The sequence below is a fragment of the Harpegnathos saltator genome, unplaced genomic scaffold, assembly GCF_003227715.2.
Source record: "Harpegnathos saltator strain DR-91 unplaced genomic scaffold, Hsal_v8.6 scaffold83, whole genome shotgun sequence".
NCBI lineage: Eukaryota > Metazoa > Arthropoda > Insecta > Hymenoptera > Formicidae > Harpegnathos > Harpegnathos saltator.
Window position 1 is genome coordinate 886,030 of NW_020230682.1, and position 16,083 is coordinate 902,112.

The 16,083-nt window shown below is 42.3% G+C and overlaps 3 protein-coding genes across 6 annotated transcripts; all 3 read left to right on the forward strand.

Annotated features, from left to right (window-relative positions):
• The first annotated feature begins 4,853 nt into the window (after positions 1 to 4,853).
• On the forward strand, positions 4,854 to 5,965 carry LOC105184168 (uncharacterized). Its single transcript, XM_025307099.1, has one exon. It carries the CDS (start codon positions 4,889 to 4,891, stop codon positions 5,687 to 5,689), a length of 801 nt encoding a protein of 266 aa, XP_025162884.1. The 5' UTR covers positions 4,854 to 4,888; the 3' UTR covers positions 5,690 to 5,965.
• Positions 5,966 to 6,715: 750 nt separating this feature from the next.
• Positions 6,716 to 11,305, forward strand: LOC109503944 (odorant receptor 49a-like). 4 transcript variants are annotated; one of them, XM_025307116.1, is made up of 5 exons: positions 6,718 to 8,379; positions 8,506 to 8,605; positions 9,281 to 9,388; positions 9,479 to 9,634; positions 11,071 to 11,170. In XM_025307116.1, the coding sequence occupies exons 1-5, from the start codon at positions 7,580 to 7,582 to the stop codon at positions 11,119 to 11,121; spliced, it is 1,215 nt and encodes a 404-aa protein (XP_025162901.1). In that variant the 5' UTR covers positions 6,718 to 7,579; the 3' UTR covers positions 11,122 to 11,170. The 4 variants fall into 4 exon arrangements, with proteins under 4 accessions (XP_025162902.1, XP_025162901.1, XP_025162903.1 ...); XM_025307117.1 differs by lacking the exon at positions 11,071 to 11,170 and having other exon boundaries at positions 6,716 to 8,379; positions 9,199 to 9,388; positions 9,479 to 9,547; XM_025307118.1 differs by lacking the exon at positions 9,479 to 9,634 and having other exon boundaries at positions 11,071 to 11,222.
• A 3,641-nt stretch (positions 11,306 to 14,946) lies between these two features.
• LOC105184166 (uncharacterized) lies at positions 14,947 to 15,855 on the forward strand. Its single transcript, XM_025307083.1, has 2 exons — positions 14,947 to 15,666; positions 15,770 to 15,855. Exons 1-2 carry the CDS (start codon positions 14,998 to 15,000, stop codon positions 15,827 to 15,829), a joined length of 729 nt encoding a protein of 242 aa, XP_025162868.1. The 5' UTR covers positions 14,947 to 14,997; the 3' UTR covers positions 15,830 to 15,855.
• Positions 15,856 to 16,083: the final 228 nt, after the last annotated feature.

The following is a 16,083-nucleotide window of genomic DNA, read 5'->3' on the forward strand; positions in this document are numbered from 1 at the left end:
TTTCTAACGCCATCTAGTGGAACCCGATCGGACTTATACAACGCGAGATACAGATAACTAAAGCCATCTATTGGAACAATAATGGATTTCTTTTTACTACACCTGATATAATAATTTTTTCTCAGTATAATACAATCCACTAATAATGACGACAACTAACCTCAAGAGTGCCATTAAGTCAGCAATGATGAATGAACCTACTTTAGAAACCTCATAGCGGAACAGCGAGGATTAGACTGCACCAATTCTTGACTCATATGAACAAAGTCAGTGGGACATTGTCTTTGAAGTTTGCTACTTTGCAGTACTTAGCGGAACGGTATAAGATAATCGCTGTTTCGTCGAGCGCGAGTGATTAAAAGGAGGAGGCTTATCGCCTCTTGTCTCCACGACAAAGAAAACAATCAAGATAACTACCGCGGCATTCACGCACAAAGTTCTTTATTCGTATTTTGCGATGAAACATTTCAAATTTGAGGAATGTCTACTTTGTATTCGTCAGTAGTGAGCAATATTTTAATATGACGCTGCTCGTCTTTTGAAAATCTATTTTTGGCTAGCTTGTACGGTTTTGCAAAACTTAGCTTGCCAATTAAGGGTTTGAGGTTTCTGAATGTTTGCCGCGACCATTTTGATTTGAGACGAAAGAACAAATGCATATTTTGAATCTCAAAATCCATACTAAACGCGTTAAAATGAAGGGATATATCCAGGAAATCACACTAGCAATTAATTAAGCACATTCGCCGCGTATTCCAAACATTTTCCTCTCGCTTCAACAAGTCGACGATAAATTAATTATTAGTTAATAACGTTATTAGCGTTATATAATAACGTATATAATAACGTGAAATTTACTTCTTCAAATATTCTTTCTACGATTCGGTAATGTTAATTACGCCATAATTTATCGATCGTTGTAATAAAAATGAAATATTCAGGGAATTTTATACCTATGTACGAATAGCCCAAATGTTATGTTTTGGGAACATTTCTTTACCTGGGCACGCTTTGGAGAAATGTCGAGTATGGAATTTTGATTTTCTCCTTTCTGGCAAAACAAATAAAAATGTCTGCCAAGTACCTTAATGCCATTTGCACGTCGTTGAGATATCACCGGAAGGAACAACACAAGCCACGAACAACGCTGAGCGATAAATTTCTTACTCGCCAGTGCACCGTGAAGATATCCGCCGAATCTGGGGATTTCATCTCATCTGTTTTCCGCCACGCACTGTGCTGCTTTCGCTCGTTCCGACGCCGCACTGCGAAAAATTCTGCGATATTCATCATTCGTTTCTGTCATGTTGCATTGTGTTTCCCGCTTCACACACGCGCGGTCGTTGTGAACGCTGGAAACGCAGCAGCTCCGCTGCTGCCGGCAGGACACCATAAGATAATTGTCGGTTTGCAGAGCAGTCGTAATTATAAGGTCCTACAAAATTCTTGCAGGCAGCACGGCCATGGCGAGGGAGACGCGAGAAACGGATTCCCCGCTCGACGGGGATATGGCGATGTTTATTCATGAACTTCTTTCGCAGCGCACTAATTCTCTTTGTATTTCGGGCAAACCTGCAATGCGTCGTCGTGCGACAATTAACTTCCCACTCAGGCCGACGGTAATGGAACGAAATCACATGACAAAGATCGACAATTGGAGTGCAGGCAACATATATTATATTAATGGTATCCAATTGAAAAACAGAGTTTACAAAAGGAATAACGAATGACCAAAGGTCAACTGCGTGTGACCTGCGAATTTCGCAAGAAAATTTCTCGCACGAGGAGAAACGAGATCGACATCGCAACCGAGCATGATGTGAAGAGTGACAAGGGCTATATAAACCCATGGGGAAACGGATTTCGCCGTACTTGCGCAGGTAAGTAGTACTCATGGCACAATGAAAAACGCTAAATATATTATATAGAGTGCGCTTCTCAAGCGTTTTCGAGAAAAAACGCTTCAAAATTTTGTGCGATTAATAAGTGCTTATACAGTAACGGGGCGACCAAGTAGGGCGGTGACGAAGTATAGTGGGCGAAGCGCTACGAAGCTGCAGGTCGCATGTTCGTGTCCAGCCTGATTTTCAATTTTTTTTTACTTTTTTTGCAGTAATAAAGTATTCCAGTTAAATAAATGTAATAATAAAATAAATAATGCATAAAATGTAATAATGCGCACGAAATAGGTGGCTTCGTCGGACATTTTGCTTGCAGTATGTTAATATAAAAAATATATTTTTGTATGCATATAGGCGGCGCAATTAATTTATACGATATGTACGTAATGTACTAATGTTTCTTTATTTTAAAAGTAAAAGAATACATACAAACTTTAAAGAAATCAGTCAATGCAACTATTTCACGTGTACATTTTAAAGTTTTATACCTGCGCCGGCCGACCTTTGAAAGCCGGTTCCCTTATTGTAAGCATGTGGATAGCCGAAGCGAACAAAGAGTTTCTTTGATACTATGGCAAATTTTGTCCAAGGGTCGACCGTTGCGCATCAGGTACAGTTTTTTCGATACTACAAACCAGGGCCGTTAAAATCCCGTGTTATATTTAGCGTCCAACGTTTATGGCGCTCTCTGAAATGGGACATTTTTTCGGTGGTACTAAAATTCAATATGGCGTCATGTGTCAATGTGTGTGTATGTATAGCTGTCTATGCACACATATTAACACGTATGTGCGTGTAGTATATATAGGAAATACGAGGAATATTAGTGCGAAGTAAAAATGCAGAAAATAATGTGTATTCTGTGAAATGTATATATTTGACGAAAAAAATGTAAATATGTACATAAGTACATAAAGAAAATATTAATACCTTAAACATAAATATAAGGACAATAATTTGATAATAATACTAAATTTTAGAATAATATTAAAAGAAATTTGTAACAAAATTGTACAGGGTTTTTCAATTGGTGCGGGTCGATGTTGGCAGCCTGTGGCGGCCATGTTGTTTTGGCGGCGTCTGTCTAACCTGTTGTTTATTATTCAGTCACTGATGCCAAATCACCATGACAAGTTACACGATTGAACAGCACGTCCAAATGATAAAACTTTATTATCAAAATGAGTGTTCGTTAATGCAAACGTTGCGCGCGTTGCGCCCACTTTACGGCAGACGCGGTGGCCCTTCAAAGTCGACTCTCCAACGTTTGGTGGCCAAATTCGAGACGGCCGGTTCGGTAAACGATCAGCCAACACCCGTACGTCAAAGGAACGCCAGATCGGCCGAGAACATCGCCGCTGTAAGTGAAAGTGTGCAGGAGAATCCGAGGCAGTCAATTCCTCGCCGTGCACAAGAACTCGGCCTTTCGCAGACTTCAACTTGGTGAATTTTGCGTCGGGACTTGGGCCTGCACCCGTACAAGATCCAACTGGCCCAGAAGCTCAAAGTTAATGACCATAGACAACGCCGTTTGTTCGCTGACTGGGCTTCGGAGCATTTGGAAGAGGCTCAATTTTGGCCGAAAAATCATATTTAGCGACGAGGCGCATTTTTGGATGAATGGCTATGTTAACAAGCATAATTGTATATGGCACGACGCCAACCCACACGAGGTTCAACAGGTAGCAATGCATCCACAAAAAGTTACTGTTTGGTGCGGATTTTGGGCCGGCGGCGTCATTGGTCCGTACTTTTTCGAAAACGACGTTGGTGAGGCCATCATCGTCAATGGCGAGCGCTACAGAACGATGATAACCAATTTCTTTTGGCCCAAATTGAACGATATGGACGTGGACGACATGTGGTTCCAGCAGGACGACGCTACGTGCTACATAGCGGACGCCACGATGGACATTCTGCATGAACGATTTGAGGGTATGGTTATCTCTCGCAGAGGTGACATGAATTGGCCACCAAGGTCGTGCGATTTGACCCCGCTAGACTTTTTCTTGTGGGATTTTTTGAAGTCGCAGGTCTATGCCAATAAGTCGCAATCGACCGATGCCCTTAAAGTCAACATAATCCAGACCATCGCTCAAATTCAGCCGGATCTATGCGGCAGAATCATTGAACATTGGACCACTCGGATCCGTGCCACCGTGAGAAGCCGCGGCGGACATTTGAACGATGTTATATTCCACACATAATGGCATACATTAACCTTTCAAATGAAAAAAGAATTTCGTTAATACCTTACACACAGCTTGTTTTATTTCATTGCAACATCGACCCGCCCTTATTGAAAACCCTTTATATTATCGCTGTCCCTAAACTGATTGTAGCATACTCATAACTTCTTCTCCTCAAAAAAGTGCGCGTATAACAAATTTGGATTTATAATTTGTTCCTGGTGCAAATTAGTATTACGTTTTTCTTGTGTTTTTGATAATTATCACTCTACAACATGTACTCCTACATAAGACGACTAATTCACTGATTTCTTTAAAGTTCTTTTTACTTTTAAAATAAAGAAACATTAGTACATTACATACATATCGTATAAATTAACTGCGCCGCCTATATGCATGCAAAAATATATTTTTTTTATATTAACATACTGCAAGCAAAACGTCCGACGAAGCCACGAATTTCGTGCGCATTATTACATATTTAACTGCAATACTTTATTACTGCAAAAAAAAATAAAAAAAAATTGAAAATCAGGCTGGACACGAACAGGCGATCCTGCAGCTCTGTAACGCTTCGCCTGCTATGCTCCGCTGCTACTTGGTCGCCCCGTTACTGCAGCGGCACTTAAGTAGCGCGCAAAACTTTGAAGCGTTTTTTCTCGAAAACGCTTGAGAAGCGCATTTTATCCATTTAGCGTTTTTCAATGTTCCATGAATACTACTTACCTGCACAAGTACGGCGAATCCGTTTCACCATGGGTTTATATAGCCTTTGTGAGTAGAAGAAGAAACAAGCGAATGATCAAGGCTGGCGATATGAACTTTGACAGCGTGAATCACATAAACGTCCGGCTGAACAAGGTTTCCGGCAACTTGCTACCGATGACCAACGACAGTGGATTTTCGGTATTTTGGCAAGCGTACGGCGTGGTTGTGTGGCTGTTTCAGCTGGCGCGCGCGATTGGCTTGATCTTCGGATTCATGACAGTGTCAATAGAGAAGATCTTTCTCGACACCATGGTCTCCATCGTGTACACCACGGAGGTGATCTCCTTGAACGTGCAGATTCAGCGGCACAAGATGTTGTTGCGGCAATTCATCCTCCAGCTGAACAACATCCTCGACGTCGGGGACGAGGTGATGAGGGACGTCGTGATGACGACCATGAAACCGGTCATGATCCCATTGAACTTCTATTGGCTGACTGGACTGGTGGCCGTGTCCGGATGGTGCCTCACGCCGTTACGCTTGCTGTCCAAGAAAAGTTCCGTCTACTACGAGGATTACCGGATGCCGGTTGCTTTCATCAAGCAGCCTTTCTCGGCCACGGTCTTCGTGTTAGATACCCTGGTCATATCGATCAGCAGCGTAGGCATGTACCTGAAGAAGGTCGGCGTGGACATCTACATGGTGAACGTGGTGTTGTTGATGACGGCGCAGTATCTGTACATCACAACTAAACTCGCGCTGATATTTCGCAAAGGCGCTTCGTGGGACGAAGGAAACAACACTATCGCGGGAAACTATTCTTCCGAGGTGAATGTGTCGGTAGAGAAGCAGTTGAAGATGTTGTGTCGGTACAACACTGTGATCCAGTAAGTAGCCAGTTAAAGCTTGCCCTTCAAAGGCCCTTCGAAGGAATTATCTCACGCTCGTCGTGCCTGCAGACTACATTTCAAGGTGTCGGAAATGCATACTCACATACGTACGCTTCCTTTCAGTCAGTCATTCCTGCTAAAGAAGCTGCTGTCCTTGAACTTAAACATAACTTACATCATTAGCATATTCCGCTTCTGCTTTGGCGCTATACAGCTGAGTTCGGTGAGTAATCTCGATCGTAATCGAATAAGTATTAAATGTATGCAGAAGTTTTAGTCATTTTCTTCAACCTACTGATGTAGTTACTAATGTATAATAATTACTTTAAATTGAAATATTTTTCCGCCGTTTTGTCTTTGCAAGATTGCTATTGAAATTTCTGAAACAACATTATGAGTCATTGAGGTGCACATAATCTTCAGAATAACAGTTGATTAAATGAGCGACAATTTGGAAGCATTTTTGAATGATAACCTGTTTTTGAACGAAAACGCTGGTAAAACTTGCAGAACAGCTTAGAATTAGCCAAACCACAACCTAGACGCGCTTTGGAGGAATGTCGAGTATGGAATTTTGATTTTCTCCTTTCTGGCAAAACAAATAAAAATGTCTGCCAAGTACCTTAGTAAATAATGCCATTTGCAAGTCATCGAGATATCGTACCGGAAGAAACGACACAAGCCACGAACAACGCTGGGCGATGAATTTCTTAGGCCGGGATTACGATGAACTTAACGTAACGGGACGTGAAGTGACACAAAACCTAAAACACATTATTTTATATGCGGCTAGTTACGATCGACTTTACGTAACGTGACGTGAAATATCGGAACTTAACGCGATGTGAAGCTTGCCAATGTCAAGTTTAGATGCTGCGTTCTGTCAAGTCGGACTGTTCACGTGACACTTTCAGCCAATCAACGTTATGCCAGGTTATGCCCGTCCGTCACCAAACTGAATTCTTCTCCGAAAAATATCTCTCACACCAATGGTTCGTATTCGTTTCCTCTTCCACACAGTTGAAGATATAAATACTCGGCCAAAATTAAATTTACAAATTGATAATGCCTTACAGCAGAATTCATTATTACGGCACGTTACGGTGATCGTAATATCAAATATAACCTCAAACATCAAATTCACGTCACGTCACTTTACGTCCCGTCGCGCCTCGTTACGTAAAGTTCATCGTAATCGCGCCCTTACTCGTCAGTGCGCCGTGAAGATATCCGCCGGATCTGGAGATTTCGTCTCATCTGTCTTCCGCCACGCACTGTGCCGCTTTCGGTCGTTCCGACACCGCACTGCGAAAAATTCTGCGATATTCATCAGCCGTTTCTGTCATGTTTCATTGTGTTTCCCGCTTCACACACGCCCGGTCATTGCGAACGCTGGAAACGCAGCAGCTCCGCGGCTGCCGGCAGGGCACCATAAGATAATTGTCGGTTTACAGAGCAGTCGTAATTACAAAGTCCTACAAAATTCTTGCAGGCAGCACGGCTATGGCGAGGGAGACGCGAGAAACGAATTCTCCGTTTGACGGGGATATGGCGATGTTTATTTATGAACTTCTTTTGCAGCGCACTAATTCTCTTTGTATTTCGGGCAAACCTGCAATGCGTCGTCGTGCGACAATTAACTTCCCACTCAGGCCGACGGTAATGAAACGAAATCACATGACAGAGATCGACAATTGGAGCGTAGGCAACACATATTATATTGATGGAGTCCAATTGAAAAACAGAGTTTGCAAAAGGAATAACGAATGACCAAAGGTCAACTGCGTGTGACCTGCGAATTTCGCAAGAAGAATCCTCGCACGAGGAGAGACGAGATCGACATCGCAACCGGACATGATGCGAAGAGTTGAGTAGAAGAAGAAAGAAGCGAATGATCAAGGCTGGCGATATGAACTTCGACAGCGTGAATCACATAAACGTCCAGCTGAACAAGGTTTCCGGCAACTTGCTACCGATGACCAACGACAGTGGATTTTCAGTATTTTGGCTAACGTACGGCGTGGTTGTGTGGCTGTTTGAGCTGGCGCGCGCGATTGGCTTCATCTTCGGATTCATGGCAGTGTCAATAGAGAAAATCATTTTGGACACCATGATCTCCATCGTGTACACCACGGAGGTGATCTTCTTGAACGTACAGATTCAGCGGCACAAGGTGTTGATGCGGCAGTTCATCCTCCAGCTGAACAACATCCTCGACGCCGGGGACGAGGTGATGAGAGAAGTCGTGATGACGACCATGAAACCGGTCATGATTCCATTGAACTTCTATTGGCTGACCGGCGTGGTGACCGTGTCCATATGGTGCCTCATGCCGTTAAACTTGCTGTCCAAGAAAAGTTCCTTCTACTACGAGGATTACCGGATGCCGGTCGCTTTCAGCAAGCAGCCCTTCTCGGCCACGGTCTTCGTGTTAGGTACCCTGGTCATATGGATCTGCAGCATAGGCATGTACCTGAAGAAGGTCAGCGTGGACATCTACATGGTGAACGTGGTGTTGTTGATGACGGTGCAGTATCGATACATCACAACTAAACTCGCGCTGATATTTCGCAAAGGCGCTTCGTGGGACGAAGGAAACGACACTGCAGCGGGAAACTATTCTTCCAGGGTGAATATGTCGGTGGAGAAGGAGTTGAAGATGTTGTGTCGATACTACAACACTGTGGTCCAGTAAGTAGCCAATTAACGCTTGCCCTTCGAAAGCCCTTCGAAGGAATTATCTCACGCTCGTCGTGCCTGCGGACTACATTTCAAGGTGTCGGGAATGCATACTCATATACGTACGCTTCTTTTCAGTCAGTCGTACCTGCTAAAGAAGCTGCTGTCCTGGAACTTAAACCTAATTTACGTCACTAGCATATTCCGCTTCTGCTTTGGTGCTATACAGCTGAGTACGGTGAGTAATCTCGATCGTAATCGAATAAGTATTAAATGTATGCAGAAGTTTTAGTCATTTTCTTCAATCTGCTGAAGTAGTTACTAATGTATAATAATTACTTTAAATTGAAATATTTTTCCGCCGTTTTGTGTCTTTGCAAGATTGCTATTGAATTTTCTGAAACACCATTATGGGTCATTGAGGTGCACATAACCTTCAAAATAACAGTTGATTAAATGAGCGACAATTTGGAAGCATTTTTTAATGATAACCTGTTTTTGAACGAAAATGCTGGTAAAACTTGCAGAACAGCTTAGAATTAGCCTTAGAATTTTTTGCCAAAAATTGTTATTTGCGATGAAAAGTAAATTATATATATGATAATTCTAAACGCACACGTTCCAGAGTTAACCCCAGACTGCCTTCTGCATCAGTGACAAAACCAAACGTTCACAGCAAAACGATCCTTTTATGTACTTTGTTTATTTTTGAGGTTATGTGCACCAATGAATCAGGATGAATGGCGTTTAAAAAATATTTTGGTTTAAAATAATTACATCGGAAGGCTGAAAGAGGACAAACTTTGGCATACACCCAATATTTCTCAGCAGTCTGCGAATTGTTGCTCGACCAACGAGAATCGCAAGATTGAAGCGCGTGCTGTGCATGTGATGTCATTTTGCGAATCTACAGGTGCTGGTGGCGCACTTTATCGTGGGGTTGTCTATCACTCTGTTCCAAATCGGCGGAGTGATGCAATTTTATATTCTCTGCTCCTCCGTCCAAAAGTTATCGGACGCAGTAAGTCGCCTTGTCTGAGAAATCCCCTTGAACTCGTCGCGACTTGTACTTCTCTGGCGCGCAGCCTTGATAATTTTACGCCGAATTTAGAGCACAGAAATGACGAATATGGCATTCCATGAAAACTGGTATCAATTTACACCTTCAATCAAACGCATCTTCATGCTGATGGTTCTGAGTAATAATTTGGGATGTGAAATTACAACGTGCGAAAAATTACGCCTCTCGTTGTCAGCGTTTATGTCGGTAAAATTACTTTCATGTCGGCAAATATATTATATTAGGTTGGGGAAAAAGAAATCCATTATTTTTTCGTTTATTTCAAGGCTTTATTTAACATAGTTAGGATTGTTCGATTTTGGTCAAATGAGCACCGTTTTGTTCTACAATTTGTCGCCATTTTAAAGGTAATTTCATGATCCCTCTGTCATAGAAGCCCTGGTCCTTATTTGCAAAAAAAACTCGACTAGCGGTTTTCACAGTTTTCTTTTGAGGTCAATTTCTTACCATCAAGGAAGTTTTGCAATGACAAAAACAGATGGTAATCGCTAGGTGCCAGGTCCGGACTATAAGGTGGATGCATCAAAACTTCCCAACCAAGCTCCCGGAATTTCTGACGAGTCACTATAGACGTATGTGGCCTGGCATTGTCCTGATGAAAAACAATTCCTCTCTTGTTGACCAATTCTGGCCGCTTGTGGTCGATCGGCAGCTTCAAACAGTCCAATTGTTAACAATAGAGGTCTGAATTTAGTGTTTGGCCATATGAAAGCAGCTCATGGTGGATGATTCCTTTATAGTCCCATCAAACACTCAACAAAACCTTCCTGGCCATTAATCCTGGTTTGGCCACCGTTTGTGCCGTTTCGCTGCGCTTTGACTACGATCGTTTTTGCACAATATTGTCGTATGTAATCCATTTCTCATCTCCAGTCATCATCCGTTTCATAAATGGCTCGATTTCGCTCCGTTTGGTCAAGGCTTCGCAGATTGAAATTCGGTCCATTATGTTTTTTTTTGCGTCAATTCGTGTGGCACCCAAACATCGAGCTTTTTTTTGAATCCAGCTTTATGCAAATGATTTAAAACTGTTTTGTGGTCGATCTTCAGCTCCTGGGCGATACTACGACTGCTAACATGCCGGTCTACTTCGATCATTTCCATAGTTTTATTGACATTTTCGACGACGGGCCTACCTGTGCGAGATGCATCTTTAACATCAAAATTACCGGGACGGAATCGACGAAACCAAAATTGCGCGTGATTGGCTGTGACAGTATCGGGACCATAAACACCATTCACAATTTCAGCCGCCTGGCTTGCATTTCCGCCTTTATCGAAGCAAAATTGTAAAATATACCGAATTTTCTCTTTGTTGACGTACATCTTTTACGTGCTAGAACTCACAACTTAATCGACAAATCACAAAACCGTTAAAGAATTCTTTTTAGTACGGAATGTCACTTTTCCAACGAGTATAAATATTAACGATAACTATGCGATTAATACATCACATGATATATACCACTAAAGCTGTCTAGCGGAAAAATAATGGATTTCTTTTTCCCCAACCTAATTTTACCCGTACTGAGCGTGCGCGCGCGTGTGTGTGTCAACATTTTTATAATAATATCAAGATACCATCCTTGTGTCAGCATTGTGTATAACTAATAAAATTGCAGGTTATGAATCAAGCGTATTCGGTGGCGCTTCTGGTTTTAAGGATGAAGTAAAACACGATGTTGCAGACACTCCAAAGTTCGTTTTCTCTTTCTTTCCGCAAAGTCAAAATTATCACGAAGAAACTTGTAGGCAACAAGGCTCCTAGACGCAGAAACTTAAATCTCTGCATTGTACTTGAAGTAAAAAGATCTGTATATGATCCATGAGAGAATAAAAGTATCTTATTCGAGCGAATGCTGAGTAATTAAGTTGTTATTGTTCGATCCAAGCAATATTCTTCAGTCCTCAAATTACCAAAATATAATTCACTAATAATGACGCCGCCAATCTAAAAAGCGTAGCCGGCAACGCATTGATGAATGAAACGCTTTAAAAACCTCATAGCGGTACATCGAGGATTAAACTATATTAATTCTTGACTCATATGAACAAAGTCAGTGGGACGTTGTCTTTGAATTTTGCTACTTTGCAGTACTCAGCGGAACGGTATAAGATAATCGCTGTTTCGTCGAGCGCGAGTGATTAAAAGGAGGAGGCTTATTGGCTCTTGTCCCCACGACAAAGAAAACGATCAAGATAACTGCCGCGGCATTCACGCACAAAGTTTTTTATTAGTATTTTGCGATGATGCATTTCAAATTTGAGGAATGTCTACTTTGTATTCGTCAATAGTGAGCAATATTTTAATATGACGCTGTTCAACTTTTGAAAATCTATTTTTGGATAGCTTGTACGCTTTTGCGAAACTTAGCTTGCCAATTAAGGGTTTGAGGTTTCTGAATGTTTGCCGTGATTATTTTGATTTGAGGCGAAAGAACAAATGCATATTTTGAATCTCAAAATTCCTGCAAAATGCGTTAAGATTAAGGGGTATATCCAGGAAATTACACTAGCAATTAATTAAGCACATTCGGCGCGTATTCCGAATATTTTCCTCTCGCTTCAACAAGTCAACGATAAATTAATTATTAATTAATAACGTGAAATTTACCTGACGTGCAACTTATCTCTTCAAATATTCTTTTCTACGATTCGGTAATGTTAATTACACCAAAATTTATCGACCGTTGTAATAAAAATGATATATTCAGGGAATTTTATACCTATGTGCGATCAGCCTAAATGTTATTAGGAGTACAAATAAGTTTCCGCCGTTTGACAAAAGATGGCCCCACCAGAAAGTTATGTTGAAATTGTCAGATGTAAAACGTAATATCGTAAGTTTGGACATCTGGTAACAACATAACCTTGAAGTATTAGTGACTCCGTATCAGCATCACATAATTTTTCTCGTGCGAAAATGTCAAGTTTTGTGCCGAATAAGCGTCATTTGAGGGAACTTTTGATTTACTTTTTTAATTTGAAGAAATCTGCAGCTGAGGCGCATCGATTGCTTGTAGAAGCATATGGTGAGACTGCTTTAAGTGAGAGAAGTAGTGAGTGGTTTCAAAAGTTTAAAAACGGTGAGTTTGACATGGAAGACAAAGAACATAGTAGAAGGCCAAAAATGTACAAAGACACGGAATTGGAAGCATTATTGGAGGAAAATTCGTGCCAAACGCAAGAAGAACTTGCACTTACATTAGAAGTGACTCAACAAGCAATTTCACATCGTTTAAAATCGTTGGGAATGATTAAAAAACAAGGAAATTGGGTTCCATATGAACTGAAGCCGAGAGACGTTGAAGCACGTCGACGATTTTGCACGTGTGAAATGCTGCTTGCCAGGCATAAAAGAAAGGGTGTTTTGCTTCGTATAGTCACTGGTGATGAAAAATGGATCCATTACGATAACCCAAAGAAGAGAAAATCATGGGGACCACCTGGCCATGCTTCAACATCGACAGCCAAACCGAATATTTATGGAAAAAAAACTCATGCTGTGTATTTGGTGGGATCAGCTTGGTGTCGTGTATTATAAGTTGCTCAAACCGAGCGAAACCATTACTGGAGCTCTCTACCGAACACAATTAATGAGATTGAACCGAGCACTCAAGGAAAAACGCGCCCATTACTACTCCCGACACGATAAAATTATTCTCCTATATCACAACGCTCGGCCGCATGTTGCAAAACCGGTCAAAACCTATTTGGAAACACTTAATTGGGAAGTCCTACCCCACCCGCCGCTGGTATTCACCAGACATTACCCCTTCCGATTATCACTTGTTCCGGTCGATGGCACATGGCCTGTCTAAGCAGCGCTTTACATCATATGAAGATACTAAAAATTGGGTCGATTCGTGGATAGCCTCAAAAGATCAAGAGTTCTTCCGACGTGGTATCCGAAAGCTGCCAGAAAGATGGGAAAAAGTAGTGGCTAGTGAAGGACAATACTTTGAATAAAACATAATGTACCGTTCTTTCACAATAAATTCCTAACTTTTGATAGAAAACGGCGGAAACTTATTTGTACTCCTAATATGTTTTGGGAATATTTCTTTACCTAGACGCGCTTTGGAGGAATGTCGAGTATGGAATTTTGATTTTCTCCTTTCTGGCAAAACCAATAAAAATGTCTGCCAAGTACCTTAGTAAGTAATGCCATTTGCACGTCATCGAAATATCGTACGGGAAGAAACAACACAAGCCACGAACAACGCTGAGCGATGAATTTCTTAGGCCGGGATTACGATGAACTTAACGTAACGGGACGTGAAGTGACACAAAACCTAAAACACATTGTTTTATATGCGGCTAGTTACGATCGACTTTACGTAACGTGACGTGAAATATCGGAACTTAACGCGACGTGAAGCTTGCCAATGTCAAGTTTAGATGCTGCGTTCTGTCAAGTCGGACTGTTCACGTGACACTTTCAGCCAATCAACGTTATGCCAGGTTATGCCCGTCCGTCACCAAACTGAATTCTTCTCCGAAAAATATCTCTCACACCAATGGTTCGTATTCGTTTCCTCTTCCACACAGTTGAAGATACAAATACCCGGCCAAAATTAAATTTACAAATTGATAATGCCTCACAGCAGAATTCATTATTACGGCACGTTACGGTGATCGTAATATCAAATATAACCTCAAACGTCAAATTCACGTCACGTCACTTTACGTCCCGTCGCGCCTCGTTACGTAAAGTTCATCGTAATCGCGCCCTTACTCGTCAGTGCGCCGTGAAGATATCCGCCGGATCTGGAGATTTCGTCTCATCTGTCTTCCGCCACGCACTGTGCCGCTTTCGGTCGTTCCGACACCGCACTGCGAAAAATTCTGCGATATTCATCAGCCGTTTCTGTCATGTTTCATTGTGTTTCCCGCTTCACACACGCCCGGTCATTGCGAACGCTGGAAACGCAGCAGCTCCGCGGCTGCCGGCAGGGTACCATAAGATAATTGTCGGTTTACAGAGCAGTCGTAATTACAAAGTCCTACAAAATTCTTGCAGGCAGCACGGCTATGGCGAGGGAGACGCGAGAAACGAATTCTCCGTTTGACGGGGATATGGCGATGTTTATTTATGAACTTCTTTTGCAGCGCACTAATTCTCTTTGTATTTCGGGCAAACCTGCAATGCGTCGTCGTGCGACAATTAACTTTCTGCTGAGCCCGACGATTAAAGAACGAAATCACACGACGAAAGTCGACAATTGGAGGGCAGGCATGTTATATTAATGGAGACCAATTGGAAGGGAGTTTACAAAAGGAATAACGAATGACTGGACATCAATCGCGAGAGCCGCGCGTCGCCTGCGAATTTCGCTGGAAGAATCGCCCGAGGAGAGACAAGATCGATATCTCGATCGAGCGATACGAAGAGCTGAGTAAAAGAAGAAAGAAGCAAACGGCCGACGCTGGCGAGAATGAACTTCCAGAGCGTGAATCTCATAAACGTCCGGCTGAACATGGTTTCCGGCAACTTGCTGCCAGTAACCAGTGACAAGACGTTTTCGCTATTTTGGTGTGTATACAGCATGCTCACGTGGCTTCTTCAGCTGTTGCGCATGGGCGCCTTCATCCCCGGTTTCATGGAGGTGTCAACAGAGAAGATCTTTTTGGACGCCATGCTCGCCATCGTGTTCACCACGGAGGTGATCTTCTTGAACGTGCAGATTCAGCGCCACAGCAAGCTGATGCGGCGGTTCATCCTCCAGCTGAACAACATTCTCGACGCCGGGGACGAAATGATGAGGAACATCGTGACAATGACCATGAAGCCGATCATAATCCCATTGAACTTCTATTGGCTGACCGGCCTGGCGACCGTGTCCATATGGTGCCTCGTGCCGTTAAACTTGCTGTCCAAGAAAAGTTCCTTCTACTACGAGGATTACCGGATGCCGGTCGCTTTCGGCAAGCAGCCCTTCTCAGCCACGGTCTTCGTGTTAGGTACCCTGGTCATATCGATCAGCAGCATAGGCATGTACCTGAAGAAGGTCAGCGTGGACATCTACATGGTGAACATGGTGTTGTTGATGACGTTGCAGTATCGATATATATCGACGAAACTCGCGCAGATTTTTCGCGAAGGCGCTTCGTGGAACGAAGGAGACAACGCTCCCGCGGGGAAGTATTCTTCCGGAGTGAATGGAGTGGATGGAGGAGTTGAAAGTGTTGTGTCGGTACCACAACAGCGTGGTCCAGTAAGTAGCCTGTTAACGCCCACCGGAAGCTCGCTCATCCTTTAAAGGCGAAAGATACCTTCAAGGTATCTGGAATGCATGTGTTACTTACGCTTTGTTTTAGCCTATCGCTCGTGCTGAAGAAGCTACTGTCCTGGAATTTAAACATAATTTATATCACTAGCATATTCCGCTTCTGCTTTGGCGCTTTACAGCTGACTTCGGTGAGTAATCTCGATCGTAATCGAATAAGTATTAAATGTATGCAGAAGTTTCAGTCATTTTTTTCAATCTACTGATGTAATTACTAATGTATAATAATTACTTTAAATTGAAATATTTTTCCGCCGTTTTGTATTTTTGCAAGATTGCTATTGAATTTTCTGAAACATCATTATGAGTCATTGAGATGCACATAATCTTCAAAATAATATATAA